We start from the raw sequence: 16,501 nt of genomic DNA on the forward strand, positions 1-16,501 counted from the left end.
ATTGAATTTATCTGGTAATGTAGATGTAGCCTTCGTGTTGAGTGTGTCATTCTTCTGTTGGAAAGGCTTTTGTTCTGTTCTAGTGAGTATGGATTTATAAGCCTGATGGAAGTAGTTGGCTACAGGCAATCTGTTGTTCTTTAGGATACTCTTTGCAGAGTATAGAGAATAATTGTGATCAGTGTAAAGAGTATGACAGTAATATTAGCCTTTTGGAAAGTCAACTGTGAAACTGGTCTGTAGATGAGTGCGTGTAAATCCACCTCTGTATTTCACATAGGTTTTATTATCAGTGAATGTTTTGATGTTTTTGGAGCACAATGTCAGCACCTAACACTTAAATAATCATGTTGAATGAAGTGGAAAAGCGCATAAGAGATGGGGGAGAGGGAGGCTGGCTGATCACGTGCCCTAGTTTACATTTCAAATGCCCATCTTCCAGAGGTTCTTTTTAATTTTGTCAAACCTACTTCAGATATTTCTAAAGCATCTATCATTATGGTGTCAAAACATCGTTTGTTTCACTGCAGTACCCATGTTGAGGAAGGCAGGAAAGGGGAGAGAGAATAGTTCACGCAGACCAAGGATATGTACCAACAGTGCAAGGCTAACTGGGAGCAGAAGCGGTTTCCTGCCCTGGCTTCACTTAAAGTGATTGCTCATTTGCGTTATGTTTATTTAATAAAATTCTGCCAACTATTGTAAACAAATGGGGTGATCGTATCACTTCAGCGAATGTTTGCTTTTGTTATTTTTAAAAACACCTTGAGACTGCTTTCATTTTCTCATTTGTTCTTGTCCAAAACTTCCTTATTCCAACTCCAACCATGATCAGCTATGGCAATATAGCTTTGCCGCATGTAGTTTATGAGGACATAACTATGGAAGTACAACAAGAAGTCCTGTGGCACCTTATAGACTAACAGATATTTTGGAGCGTGAGCTTTCAAAAGCTTATACTCCAAACTATCTGTTAGTCCGTACGGTGCCACAGGACTTCTTGTTGTTCTTGAAGATACAGACTAACACGGCTATCTCTCTGATATATGGGAGTACAGTTAGCTACCACCAGCAGAGGGAGCATGAAACTTGGTGTTTTTATAGGTCCTAAAATAATTATAGCATTCCTAGGTTTATTTGTATGTTTAGGCAACATAGTAAACTAGATGTGTAGAAACAGAATTTATGTAGACCCAGGATTTATTTTAAAAATACCCTAGATGTCTACGGCAAGCATATATGATGCTTTTATCTAGACTTTTGCCATACTGAATAGTAACAGAGAGGGCGATGTACTAGTCTATATACTATCAAAACAAAAAGCAGTCAAGTAGCACTTTAAAGACTAGCAAAATAATTTATTAGGTGAGCTTTCGTGGGACAGACCCACTTCTTCAGACCATAGCCATGGTTTTTCAAATGGAGTGACATCTTGAGCTTAGCCATTGTCTTAAATTGTGCCACCTCTGGTTTCCTCAATGCCTGAGGAACTTTTCCCAGGACTCATGAAATATCCTGGTATTTCATTCACCATTCAAAGGGCTTGTTATTTTTAATAAGCACAGGATGTTTCTAATGCTTATATGGCTTTGCCAAGTAGAAACTGCTCTGTGTTTAAGAAGAATAAACAAGCTAGCGATGATGCAAGAGTGGAGTGGAGTGAAGAAAAGAGAAATGAGTATAGACGTTATCAAAGCTGTGGGGTTTTGCTCAAAATGAATCTTATTTCTTCATATTTGGTGATAAACTTCTTCAGGACATTACCTTACTGGAAAAAAAATCTTCTACCCTGAGAAAAATGGAGGTGTGACAGATGAGTCAGACGCTAGCGGTAGTAGCACTTACATACGTTTGCAAAAATGCCCAATTGTACTTTAATCTGAGAATTTCACAGACATGAAAAAAAGGTCAATGCAAAAGTGTCCTAATTTTTTGATGCTCACTTTATAGATTGTTAGACTCAGGAAATCTTCCTCTTTAATTTTCAGTGATTGTGAGGGGCAGAATCTAGGGCTTAAAAATCTTACTCGTGAAAGTTTCTTCTAGTTCCATCCTTTACAATTAAGTATTCAACTACCAAACACTAGTGTCATCGGGAAACTAGCTAAACACGAGAAAATAGCACAGGTCAGTATGGACGCTACTAAATCATACCTGGGGCACATGATGAATAGTAACAGAGAGGAAGCCGTGCTAGTCTATACACTATCAAAACAAAAAGCAGTCAAGTAGCACTTTAAAGACTAGCAAAATAGTTTATTAGGTGAGCTTTCGTGGGACAGACCCACTTCTTCAGACCATATCCAGACCAGAACAGACTCAATATTTAAGACACAGAGAACCAAAAACAGTAAGCGAAGAGGACAAATCAGAAAAAGATAATCAAGGTGAGCAAGTCAGAGAGTGGAGGGGTGGGGGGGAAGATCAAGAATTAGATTGAGTTAAGTATGCAGACGAGCCCCTATAGTGACTCAGAAAGTTCACATCACGATTTAAACCATGTGTTAATGTTCCGAATTTGAATATAAATGTCAATTCGTCCACTTCCCTTTCTACAAAGGAGCGTTAATTTCTTTTCAGTAACATACATACCTTGAGGTCATTGACAGAATGGCCCATTCCATTAAAATGTTGGCTAACTGGTTTGTGGATCTGGAGTGTTTTGATGTCTGTTTTGTGCCCGTTGGCCCTTTGTCTAAGGGAGTTAGAAGTCTGTCCAGTATACAAAGCATCTGGGCATTGTTGGCACATGATGGCATATATGATGTTAGCAGAGGAGCATGAGAAAGTGCCCGTGATTCTGTGAGTAACCTGGTTAGGTCCAGTGATGGTATTTCCAGAGAAGATATGTGGACAAAGCTGGCAACGGGCTTTGTTGCAGGGAAAGGTTCCAGGACTGGTGTTCCTGGGGTATAGACTGTGACTGTTAGTAAGGATCCTCATGAGGTTGGGAGGTTGTCTGTAGGAGAGAACAGGCATGTCACCCAGGGCCTTCTGGAGTGTAGCACCCTGGTCATCACTTACAGCCCCCAACTCAGACCACTGCAACGAATTATTAAAGACCTACAACCTAATCTTAATCAGGATGCTTTGTATACTGGACAGACTTCTAACTCCCTTAGACAAAGGGCCAACGGGCACAAAACAGACATCAAAACACTCCAGATCCACAAACCAGTTAGCCAACATTTTAATGGAATGGGCCATTCTGTCAATGACCTCAAGGTATGTGTGTTACTGAAAAGAAATTAATGCTCCTTTGTAGAAAGGGAAGTGGACGAATTGACATTTATATTCAAATTCGGAACATTAACACATGGTTTAAATCGTGATGTGAACTTTCTGAGTCACTATAGGGGCTCGTCTGCATACTTAACTCAATCTAATTCTTGATCTTCCCCCCCACCCCTCCAGTCTCTGACTTGCTCACCTTGATTATCTTTTTCTGATTTGTCCTCTTTGCTTACTGTTTTTGGTTCTCTGTGTCTTAAATATTGAGTCTGTTCTGGTCTGGATATGGTCTGAAGAAGTGGGTCTGTCCCACAAAAGCTCACCTAATAAACTATTTTGCTAGTCTTTAAAGTGCTACTTGACTGCTTTTTGTTTTGATGGGGCACATGAGAGATTCATGGTTTGATGCCAGAGTTGCCAGTAGAATTAGGATGAAGCTGCACCCGTTTCTATCCATGCAGTCCGTCAACATTTATTAGCCAAAAAACTCATCCCACCAAAATGAAATATCAAGCTGATTTCAAATGAGGTTTTATGTTTACTGTGGACTTTTCTTAGTCTCCTGCTGATGGGTCCTATTGCTGAAAAGAGACATGACCCGGGGCTATAGGAGCCCTATGCCATTTTCCATGCTGCTTTAATATTGCTTTGCCACCCAGACAAGGGATGTTAGCATTTAACGACCCCCTCCATTTCCCCCTGAATATTTATATTCTTTTCCTGAGTGCCATACCAGTATTAAAGCAGAATGAAAATGGGTTTAGCAATCGCTGGCATGGGGCTTCTGTACAGCATGTGTGTCACAAATCATGTCACTTTTCAGCAATGGGGCTGGTGCCAGCAGGAGGCTCAGACACGCTCATGTTAATCAAAAATTTTAATTTCAAATCAAAGTGACGGTTTACACATGGTGAGAAATGCTTCTCACCATGTGATTTTTCAGTATGCTGTAGTGGGCAAAATGGGTGCAGTTCTCTGTTAAGAATTTTGACTGCCGGATTTGCAAATTTATGGGTTTCAGTGTATTGGGTATGGTGAGTAGTTGATCTAAGGGAGCCCCTTGGAGAATAGGAAACAGAAGGGTTTTCATGCAGCCTGGCACTGGTGAGCTGCTGTTGGCACATGCTGCTGGAGAAATGACAGGTATTCAATAAACATCACTATGGTTAGAGGAAGATTTAAAGGAGGGAGGGGCTGCAGTTCTATAAACAAGGATCTGAAACAAATGTGCCTATTTCACTTCTCAATTAGTTTGAATATGTAAATATTCCAAACCGTTCTTAAATAACTTTTCATTTATTTGCATGTTGGTCTTGTATACCCAATGCCTACGGCATATCCTCTAGAAATATTGATGCAAATAATAATATAATATAGGTCCAATTCTGATTTCACTTACATCAGTACAATGAAATGAATGGATTTATTCAGTATTAACCTTCGGTCCAGTAAAACCAGAATTTGGCCTTATTTTATTCTCATGGCTTACATTCCCAGATCCATATCTTGCAAACTCTTAATCATGGGAGTGAGTGGTTAAACAGAAGTCCGTAGGATGCTTCTTTTGAGATTATGGAGTTAAAGTTCCTTTACCATATTTCTTTATGCCAAGGAAATCAGCCTGATTATGATGGTACCTCTCTTCCTTCATTTCCCTCACCAGTATATGCAGATACCATTTTATCTGTGCCAAGCCTACAGACTAGTCCGTAGCATCACATGGCATCATCAAGTATATTAGAAGAGCAATATCCGTCAGTCTGCCCAGGATTATTTTGTAATTCCTTTCCATGCTCATTTAGTCACTGAGCCAGTCCCAGGACAATGAAGCTGAATATGTAATATCAGTGCAGAGACCTAGGACAGGGTGAGCAAAATTTTTACATTGGAACTCACTTTTCGGCCTTGCAATTAGCCAGGCCCCACCAACTTGAAGGAAGACCACAGGAAGAGATGCGGGGCAAAGGGGTGCTCAGGAAGGGGTGGGATGCTCACGAAAGGGCTGCTGCGGCTCCAGGGAGTTCCCCAAAGGGGGTCAGATGTTTGTGGTGAGGACCCTACGAGGGTACCTTACTAAGCTGGGAACTTGCCATCTGCCCCCGCCCCTTGACTCAGGGCCTCTGAGCATTCTCATTGGCCCAGAGGGATGGCAGCAAGGGAGGCGGGGAGGGACAACATTCCCTTCACGACACCAGCAGTAGAGGCTACATGGGAAAAAGCAGAGGGCTGGTGAGGTAGTGGAAGCCGTGGGAGGGGTGGGGGAGAGCCAATCACTCTTTGCCCCCCTTACAAAATGTCATGCCCTGGCATTGTGCACTCGTGACCTAGGAGATCATAATTCTTCTGGGCGTAAACAACCTGGGTAATAAATGAAGATAAATAATGCCATAATATTATTTTCATAAAGGAGATTTTTTTAAATACCCTCTTTATTGTCAAATGCTATATATGTTCCAAACGGTCATCCTTGTATAGATTTCATCTCATTTACTTTGAAAAGGTTTGAGCAGCATGTTGTCTCATAAGCTGCCAAAGGAATACAACCATTTATGACATTTCCTCTTTTTTCTTTAACATTTCCTTTTTGGATTGAAGATCTGAAACAGATAAATACGCTAATTTAGGACATCTGTTGTTTTCCAAAATGTAGGGCCCTCAGCAGTAGTAACTGCTGAGAATTTGTTTACTAAAATTGTGATTTTTCTTAATAGTTTTCATTATCACAAAAAATTGTGTATATTTTTGAAAGGTCTCTGTGTTCAAAAGGTAGAGAAAAAACACCTGCCACTGTAGTAGTAATTTTAAGCAACAAAACACGAGGCCAAACTCACTGATTTCCATGGTACAGGGCTTCAAGGATTTTAAAAAGGACTTGGTGGTCTTTTATTGGGCCTGATCCTGTTAAATGCTGAGCACTTTCTTCTGGGAAACTGTAAGCTCTGTGGTGCAGGGACTGTGGTTTTGTTCTGGGTTTCTACAGTGCTTAGCACTGTGAAGTCCCGATCTATGACTGAAGCGACTAAGTACTACAAGTACCAGGAACTCTTGAACATCTCACATGGAATTTGAAACTGACTACAACCAGTGGTCTGTGAATTGGTGAGGAAATCCCAATATTACTCAATTTTTATACCTTTACATGTATAGAGCCTGGACACATTGTCCATTAACATCAAGTGGATGCTGAATCAAGTCCTCTATCGTATTAAACCAATGGGAAAAGGCACAGACCTAGATGCAATTTAGTTTCTGTCTGGATATTCCAGCTTGACCCACAATATCAAGAAATTCTTTGGAACCATACTGTTCTCTTCCGGTCAGTTCCAGAATTTTGGAGTTCAAACACTCCCCACCCCCAACAACTCATCAATGATTTTGTGTGGTGTGAAGGGTTAACAAAACTTTCATTATCACACTCTATTAACCCAGGACCAGGAAACAATTTCTAATCAACACTCTGATCTACACAGGGATTGTGCAGTCTTTTGTATTAGGCCTCAGATCTGTGTTCTCTATTCACACATGCTCACTTCCAGCTGTTGTCATTGAAATCCCACATAATCTCTCAGGGTCAAAGGGCAGTCATCCATGACTGCTGCTGTTAAAAGGTTATGCTGATTTCTGTTGTCAAATATTGGCCCTTTTCTCTTTCAATCACTCCCATTCTGCTTTTTTCAACAAGAAAGATCCAGCCTAGAATTGTATTACATGACTTTAAAGTCTTAAAAGTGTTCCTCTATTGTACTAACACGACATGCCCTGGACGGTCTAATTCATTCGGTTACATTCCACAAAGAATTTTCTGGTGCTTCTTAAAAACTCTATGCTACAGCTGAGCAGCAAGCTTCAAAGAATAATGACACATAGGACTTGAGGCCTAGCATTTATTTTGTAAGGAAATATGTCATTTGACTGTGTAATAAAATAACCATGGTTAATTATTGCTATGACAATAAAATTAAACTAGAAGTAACTGTAGCCAAAACAAGACTGGGTCTGGAAGAGGGCAAGTAGAAAAAAGAGGAAAAATGACATTTCTGTATCAGAATTAAAGTCATGGCTAATTTCTAGGTTGAACTCTTTTTTTAAAAAAGTCACTTATTTTAAAAATTTCATTGAGCCCATGTTTTAAAGCCTAAAATTTATGGATTTACTGAACATACTTTATATTCCAAGATTCTTCTCTGAGAAACTCCACCGGTAACCATCCTCCAGCCTGACTGTTCACCTTTCACTATGATCGGTCATCTTCCCTTTAATCAGTTCCTTATCCACCTTTCAGTTCTCATATTGATCCCAATTTAACTAGTAATGTACCATGTGGAACTGTACTGAGTGCCTTATTTATATCCAAGTAGATTGCATCTATTACATGAAAATGACAAGCAACCCTGTGGCACCTTGGAGAATAACAGATTCATGAGGTCATGCGCTTTTGTGGGTAAAACCCTCTTCATCAGACCATGAAATCTTCAGATGTTTGAGAGCCGGGTACGCCTGCTGGGTACTGCAGACTCAGACCTGGAGGGAATACCTGCCAAGGCTCCTAGCTTCATCTCCACTACTGCTGAAGATCCCAGCCCACCATTCTGCTACAGGGCAGAATGCCTTAATGCTCCCATCCCCATATTGGGAGGTGGGGATTGTGTGGGGGCGCCACAAACAGCACTTCACCTATTAAAGAGCTGCATATATCTCACAACTTCACAGCCCAGATTTTGGCCACCCCCACTCTCTGTCCTTAACAACTTTCTCTTTCAAAATGTGTTCCAAGACCTTCCATGCAAGTGAGGTCAAACTAATGGGCCTGTCATTTCCTAGATCATGTATTTTCCCTTTCTTACAAATAAGTGCTGTATCAGCAATTCTTCAGTCATAGGGTATAACCCTTGAGTTTATGGATGCGCTAAAAGCCCTTGCTATCGTGCTTACAATTTCATGAGCCAGATCCTTTAATATTCCTGGATGGAGATTATCCAGACCCTCTGATTTGATCCCATTAAGATGTTTAAGTTTGATATAGCAATTTCTAATTGTATAGCCTCATTTCCATTAGCCACCCTACAACTGCCCTTAAACTCCTTACCCGTTTTAAAAACTGGGGCTAAGTATTCATTTAGGTGTTGAGCTATGCCCAGATTATTTTTAATTTCCATCCCATATGCAGAGTTTAGTGAGCCCACTTTTTCGTTCCTTTTTCTCTTTTTTAAAAGGTGATATGGCTATAGAAATGTTTGCTAGTGGTTTCAATTTCCTTTGCAAGGCCTAACTCTGCTTGGCTTTTGACAGTTCTCATTTTTCCCCTACCCTTCTGACCTCCAAGACAAAGCTGGTCCATCCCATCCTCCATTTTTTGTAGGCTTTCTACTATCTCTTAAAAATCAGTTTCACATGTTTGCTCATCCAGTTTGGTCTGCAGTCTTTGCCTGTGAATTGTTTCCCCTTGAGATGAAAGCTTCAGATGGTTTCTGCATCTTTGGCTACGTCTACACGTGCACCCAACTTCGAAATAGCTTATTTCGATGTTGCGACATCGAAATAGGCTATTTCGATGAATAACGTCTACACGTCCTCCAGGGCTGGCAACGTCGATGTTCAACTTCGACGTTGCTCAGCCCAACATCGAAATAGGCGCAGCAAGGGAACGTCTACACGCCAAAGTAGCACACATCGAAATAAGGGAGCCAGGCACAGCTGCAGACAGCGTCACGGGGCGGACTCAACAGCAAGTCGCTCCCTTAAAGGGCCCCTCCCAGACACACTTTCATTAAACAGTGCAAGATACACAGAGCCAACAACTAGTTGCAGACCCTGTATATGCAGCACGGACCCCCAGCTGCAGCAGCAGCAGCCAGAAGCCCTGGGCTAAGGGCTGCTGCCCACGGTTACCACAGAGCCCCACAAGGGCTGGAGAGAGAGTATCTGTCAACCCCCCAGCTGATGGCCGCCATGGAGGACCCCGCTATTTCGATGTTGCGGGACGCGGATCGTCTACACGTCCCTACTTCGATGTTGAACGTCGAAGTAGGGCGCTATTCCCATCCGCTCATGGGGTTAGCGACTTCGACGTCTCGCCGCCTAACGTCGATTTCAACTTCGAAATAGCGCCCAACACGTGTAGACGTGACGGGCGCTATTTCGAAGTTACTGCCGCTACTTCGAAGTAGCGTGCACGTGTAGACGCAGCCTTTGACTTAAAGGAATTCCAAGCCTCCTCCACATTCAGATTCTTGAGTTCTCTAGTTCAGCACACATCCCTAACTAATTCACGTAATTTTTTAAAGTTTGCCCTTTCGAAATCAAGGGTCCTACCTGCACATCTAGTTTTGTTTATCCTTTCATTTAGGTCATACTGAATTCTCGTAAATCAAGCCTGTCCTCTGCAACTAGTTCTTCTGCGAGGTGCTCATTACTCAGTGATAGTAAATCTAAAATTGAATGACCTCTTGTTGGTTCAGTGACTACTTGGTGAAGAAGTCGGTCAACAATCACACCCAGAAATATCTGAATCCAACAGTTCTTAGTAGCACTTGCCCTTCCATCCATATATAGGAAATTGAAATCTCTCATAACCACACAATTCCCAATAGTAGTCAGTTCACTGAACTATTAAAGAGATGCCCACCCATATCCAAAGCAGATCCTGGGCATCTGTAGCATAACCCAGAGACAATCCCACCAGAACCAGTGCTACTTTTCTTCCTCAAAGTGATTTTGTTCTGTACAAATTCTGTTTTGTCCTTTCTATTATGTCTCATTTCTTTACAGTCTACTTCATCATTAATATTCTCTAGCACCCTTATTTTTCTGTCTTTCCTGACCAGTACATACCCTTCAATACCTGTACTCTAGTCATGATTATTATTCCACCATGTTTCCATTATCCATATGATATCTAGTTTCATTTCCTGCATCAGTAATTGCAGTTCCTCCATTTTGTTACCATGGTTCCTTTCATTGGTGTACAGATCTATATATTCTAGGCAATATTAACTAGTTACTTAACACTTTGTGAAACAGAGCATTAGCTAGGTGGAGGATAGAACCAAGACGAATCAAGCTGCTCTTTGAGTGGACCAGGCTTTACTTTTTAATCAGGCATTGGTTTAAGATAATAGGCTTTAAGTCCTAATTGGATATTACTATTTTAAGGTTTTAAGATGGTTATGCTTGACATGAATAAAGGTTTATAAATGGTTTCAGTCCTAGTATAGGAACTTGTCTCATAATTTCAAAATACTAAAAGGGAATCAAAGTTCCCAGAAAGCTGTTTCTCCAAACTTAATATCGTTAGACAGCTGTCCAGAGCAAATGAAATAATTGAATTGAATTTGGCTGCCTTCTTCAGAGGATTAACTCTTTCACAGAATATTATTGTTTAAATTAAAGAAAACATGCTTTGTTTGCAAAGTACCACATTTGCTTGATGCATCATCATAATCATAGAAACTTTGGAAACAAAAGTAACACTTAGAACATTATGCATTTAAGGAACCTGTTATCAATATATATAGTAGCAGCTCAACATTTGCAAACCTAAGGTTTTCGAATTCAAGTATTTGCGAGCAGCTGTGAGTAGCCGCTTCCCCAGAGCTCCAGGGTGGAGAGCACCGGTGGCTGCCGCTTCCCCAGGGCTCTGGGGAGGAGTGATGTCAGCCTTGGCTTCCCTGGGGCTCTGGGCAGGGAGCACCAACAGCCACTGCTTCCCCCAGGGCACCAGGCAGGAGCCCCAGCAGCTGTGGCTTCCCCAGGGCTCCAAGCCCCCACATTTGCGAAATTCAGTATGCATGAGGGTTCTCAATACGGAAACCTCGTAAATGTTGAGACCCTATTGTACTGTATACTGGCTTTCCAGGTAAAAGTAAATATGTCACTTGTGATTTTCTCAACCAGCAAGTGTTTGGTTTGTACTCTTCCCATATCTGAGACTAATTTCCTGCTTGTAGGATTACAAGGTGAGTCTCCATGTACACTAAATGTTGGGAGGCAATTTCGTTGGCTTTTGTACACAGAAGATCTCCACTGATTTACTCTTTGTATGAATTCACTTGGTAATACAGACAAAATGGAGCAAGACCTTGAGGACTAATGCTGATCTCATACTCACTAGTGTAAAACAGGAGAAATTCCGTTAAAATCCTTGGAAATTGACTTGCATATAACTGGTGTGTCACAGGCCTCCCTCACTGCTGACAGCACCTCTTGCTTGCCATCCTGGGACTTAGCTCATCCAAGCTCATGCTCTCTGTCCAATAGCGTCTTTTGCTGTCCTAACTTATCTCATCTTGTGTCCTTGCTCACACTCAGATCTGCCATCTCTTCTTTATGGCTTGGGCCTCCAGCCAGGTCACTAAGGGCAGGTCTACATTTGAAGGGAAGGTCAAATAAAGGTATGCAGTTTCAGCTACCTTAGTTACATAGCTAGAGTCAACATACCTTAGTTTGGACTTTGGTTCTACTTCCATTAAGGGAGGTTGACTTACAGCAAGATAAAGAAGTCTTCAGCTTATTGCAGTGATGGGGAACCTTTTTCTAACCAGGGCCAGTGACCCCCAGAAAAAAAAAAATGCAGACCATACATAAACCTCATGAGGGTGCTTCAGGGTGGCTCATGGTTTTCCCTAGGTTTGGAGATTAGGGTTGCCAATTTCAAATTTGGCTTACATTTACACACATGGTTTAGTGCTTTGCTGAACCAGGGCCTATCTTAGGTGTCCAAGTGCCCTAGTTTATGCATAGAACTTCAGTGAATGAATAGTTTTCGTAAATTCATTAAAGACCATCTAATACTCATTTTAAACACCAGCTTTACTACCCAAATGTGATTAAGGAACAAAATTGGAGAGAGAGACAATTCATGCACAGCAATTTCAACTTCCAATCTTGGGGGCATCAAAAGTATAATACGGCATCTATTTCAGAAAATACTGTATTCAGAGTTAATCTTTTAGACTTTTGAATGTTTAATCCTCTTTTTGATTAAGGGTCTTTTAGTGCTACATCTGTTTTGAAATTACTTAACAAATTTACCTAATGTTTTTTCTCATTCATAATTAAGTGGAACAGCCAAATTGATACAGTTTCTCTGAAAGGCATTTTTCCATCTTGGCTTTTGTTGGGCACAAAATTTTACTTCTTTTTTTTCCTTCAGCTTCTCATTAATTTTGCTTCATCTTGGTTGCTTCTTTGTCATATATTTGGTGGGCTCCCTTCATTTTTGCCACTTTTTTTTTTTAACTTACCATCAACTTTTCAGGAAGATTCCTCAGCAAAGGCTGCAAACCTAGGCACTAGTTCTGCAGTATGAATCATGTTAAGCAGAACATTAGTCCTGTACAGAGTCCATTGAGCTCAGTGGGGCACCACATATCTGTGCATGCATGGATAAAATTTCAGGATTAAGGTCCATTTAAGAGAATAACTCACCTGAGTCAAGGTGTGACTCGTGTGACTAAGGGCCCTGACTGTCTGATCATTTAGAAGATACATTCTAGAATCACTAGGAGACTTGTATGGCATTGGTCAGGTCCTTCAGGTCAGGTGGCTGGTGGTGCAGGGGCTGCAGGGCAGAGAATAGGGGTGCAGTAATCAGGGCAGGAAGTGTGTGGGGTTCCTCTGGGAGCAGCAGCCAGGGGACTGGGCTATGTGGGCCAGCCCTGCCTGCTGCTGGGGTTCCTAAGGGTTGTTGGGAGGAGGCTGCATGGGCTGGACCCCACCTCCAGCGATGCTGCACTGGAGCAGCAGAGCCGATGGCTGGCACTTCCCCACCACATCTGGCACTGTGGCCAAGGGTTGGGGTGGGGGCGTTGAGGCAGTAGAGCCACTTACCTGGGCCACTGTTGGGCAGCGTAGAGAGCTCCAGCTCCAGGCTGGCCACTGTCTTCCTGTTGCAGCTGCCCACCATGACTGATCAGCTGTATAGCTGTCCCCCATGCTCACTGCCCCTAGTGATCACTCTGCACTAAAACTGTCCCTACTATCAGCCCCTTCCATTTCCTTGTTATGGAAAACAGTCCCATTCCATGCGCTTCCCATTTTCCTGGCACAACAAAAGCCTGGCCTTGTTTTAGAATAAGAGGAGGCTGCTTGCTAAATTTGGTGGTCCTACCTCTGATCATTTAGGAGGTGTTCTTGAATAAACAGACTAGCAGATGGACAGCGTCACAGAGAGTTAGACAGATGCACTAACTCTTTATAATACATATATACTTAATAGATTAAAAATTAAAAAAAATGTTTTTGCTTTTCTATATTTTAAGTCACATCATCAACATTATTGTAGTAGGATAGTGGTGTCCAATAGGAATTCAAAGATCACCACCCTTGTGGTTGTTGTCTTTCCATATTTGCCACATTATTTGTGCTCTCAGCCCACCCCCAAATAAATGCCCTCTCTCTTCTCTAGAGCCAGGCACCCCAGCCCCCTGCTGTAACTGAATGTCCTCCTTCAGAGCCAGGGGCTCCCAGTCCTCCTCCTCGTTCTAATTCAATGCCAGCGACTCACCAGAGCCACCGGAGCTACTGTCGTGGCCGCTGCTGGAGCCACCACCAGGACCGCTGCTGGAGTCACCACTGCTTCCACCACACGCTTCTCCCACCAAGCGGTGGGCCATGTACCCGGAGTGGACCAACAGCACTCCCCTCATGCAGCTCTGAGGAGGAGCTGCATTTAAATGCTCCAGGAGCCGCATGGGGCCAGAGAGCTGCAGGTTGGCAACCTCTGCATTCACCACAACACAGTGACCTGTTCACCACCCCTGTGTCTACACGTGCCCCTTCCTTTCGAAAGGGGCATGTTAATGAGCGGGTTCAAAAGATGCTAATGAGGCGCTGCAATGAATATGCAGCACCTCATTAACATAATGGCGGCCGGGGCAATTCAAAAGTGTGGCTTTTCGAATCTCACACTGCCTGCGGAGACCAGTGATAGGAAGAAGGGCTTTCGAAAACTGCGGGGGGGGGGTCCTTTCGGAAGGGCCCATCTCTACAGGTGGCACACGATTCAAAAAGCCACACTTTTGAATCACCACAGCCGCCATTATGCTAATGAGGCACTGCATGTTCATTGCAGCGCCTCATTAGCATATTTTGAATCCACTCATTAACATGCCTCTTTCGAAAGAAAGGGGCATGTGTAGACCCAGCCCATATGTGCCAAGTGTATTGGACACTGCTGCAATTGGATGTTCTTTGTTACAGCCTGCCAGGCAAACAAGGGTAGCAGAACCTATTCACCACCTATTTTTATCAGACCTACCAAGGCTCAATGATGCCATTTATTGAGCATTCTGGCCCTTAGTCAGCAAAGCACTTAGGCATGCTAAACTTTAGCCATATTAGTGGTCTCACTGAAGTTAAGACCCATGAGAATTATTTTTAATTAATAGATCTTTTAATCCAATAAACAAATCTGCTGCAGCATATGAAAAGTAGACCCTCATCAAAAATACTCAGGCAATTGTCAATGAACATACTTACTCCATATGATTTATGGAAAAGGAAGATGAAGCAGACATGAACATGGTTATTGAAAAAAGCAAACTGGGCCAGGTATATTCACTTAATTTTTTTGAAATCTATGTTTGAGTTGAAAAAGTGCAAAAAGCACTCAGTTTCTACTTTGGCATTTTATGCACTTAAAACATGCAAAATTTTCTTTTCCTCAAAAACATAGTAAAAATTCATGCTTCTAGATTGAGAGATTTATTTGGGTTAAGTTTTAACATCAAGTGCATTTGAATAATTTAGATGTAAACTATTGGATCATGACAGATTTTGTGGATGTATTTGTATGTAGTACAAGTACCCACATAAAGGAACATACAAACACAAAATTATAATTTCAACAGTATATAATATACTTTAAAAATATAAAGATATAACACTGTATCTGACAGATAACTATGTAGGGCAGATGGTGCCCCCTATAAAGCATTCAATAATATGTGTGTGTGCATTGGAATCACTGGCTTTAGGTAGGACAACCTTAAAAGGTATGCCACTTATGCTGTGGACAAGTATGACTTTACAGTTCTTTTAATAATCCCTTTATCCTGAGATTTCTCTTTTGACCCTGATTTCAAAAGCAAGAGGTCAGCCTGGCCTCTGAGCTCCAGACCTCTAATTGAAGTCCTGATATATACTGTATGAACTGTAAATCCAGCTATGTACACTTACTTGCACTTGGTTTAGAGTTTGAAAGCTGCTTGCTTTGTAATTGATAATGCCCATGCAATTGAATTAACATTTGGTGATAGACATGTTTTCAGAGAAGTAGGAAAATACCATTATGTGAAGTGTAACAACATTTTGATACAAAATATAGAGTCATCCCTTGCAGAAAATGAAACAGGCAGGGAAACATACGCCCTGTCTCGTAAAGAAATTCCAAGGCTTAAACTTAATGCTTTTCTTATGCAGAGATTTATTTTGTCTTTTGCAAAGCTTGTTTTAAATACTAGATTTTTTCTTTATTGTGGGAAAGGCATTCATTTTAAAGGTTTGGTGTGCTTTTTTTTTTTTTTTTTTTTTGTCAGCTGCTATTTTAAGATTTCCCTAGTGTAACCTCAGAAAATGAAGAGTACATCTTTAAATCTTGTTTTGTTTGAATGAATGGGTAGATAATCCTGATCAGATGTTTCTTTAGAGAATAATGTTTAAAACGATTATAGAATTTAGCTGTCCTGTCTGATTCCTAGGTACAGTATTTTAATTTCAGTTGTTAAGTCGTTAGGGGTCATCCAAGGTAACCGTTTATTAAAATAGTCCTCTTTTGTTTCAGATTTCCTATTGAGATGCTTTAACATCTAGAAAATTCCCTGCTGATGTGTCATGTTAGCTTTCTTAACCTCCAGAGACAAACCACAAAATAGCCTACATAGCTCTATGACTAATTAGAAACCTCCATATATAATAATTAGTACTAGGTGGGAAATTAAGCATCACATTTTAAATCTAAATGAAATGAAAATATTTGAAAATATTGTCATTAAATGCATAACACTGACCAAATTCTTTCATTCTATGTTTTGCAGGACATTTGGGCTTCCAGGACAGTTTTGTCACATCAGGTGTTTTCAGTGTGACTGAGCTAGTCAGAGTCTCACAGAGTAGGTATCCTTTTGCTGTTGTTTCCTTTGTTTGTTTTAACTCTCATTTTGTCTTGCTTCCCCATCCCAAGCCAAATATAAGCGACTTGAGAAACTGACTGTCCCCTCTTTTGCCTCCATGCCACAGAAGACTTGTGTTCCAGATTTTAAATTAACTGGGG

At 41.4% G+C, this 16,501-nt stretch overlaps 1 protein-coding gene across 6 annotated transcripts in view; it reads left to right on the forward strand.

The window, feature by feature from the left end:
- The window catches only part of NFIA (nuclear factor I A), a 338,556-nt gene that overhangs the window by 203,106 nt on the left and 118,949 nt on the right, over positions 1-16,501 (forward strand). For all 6 annotated transcript variants that reach the window (XM_075003033.1, XM_075003034.1, XM_075003030.1 and 3 more), the window contains exon 4: positions 16,266-16,340. In XM_075003033.1, the coding sequence (XP_074859134.1) occupies positions 16,266-16,340 (75 nt within the window). The remainder of the gene's footprint in view (positions 1-16,265; positions 16,341-16,501) is intronic.

This window comes from Carettochelys insculpta, chromosome 9, assembly GCF_033958435.1.
Source record: "Carettochelys insculpta isolate YL-2023 chromosome 9, ASM3395843v1, whole genome shotgun sequence".
In the NCBI taxonomy this organism is placed as follows: Eukaryota; Metazoa; Chordata; order Testudines; family Carettochelyidae; genus Carettochelys; species Carettochelys insculpta.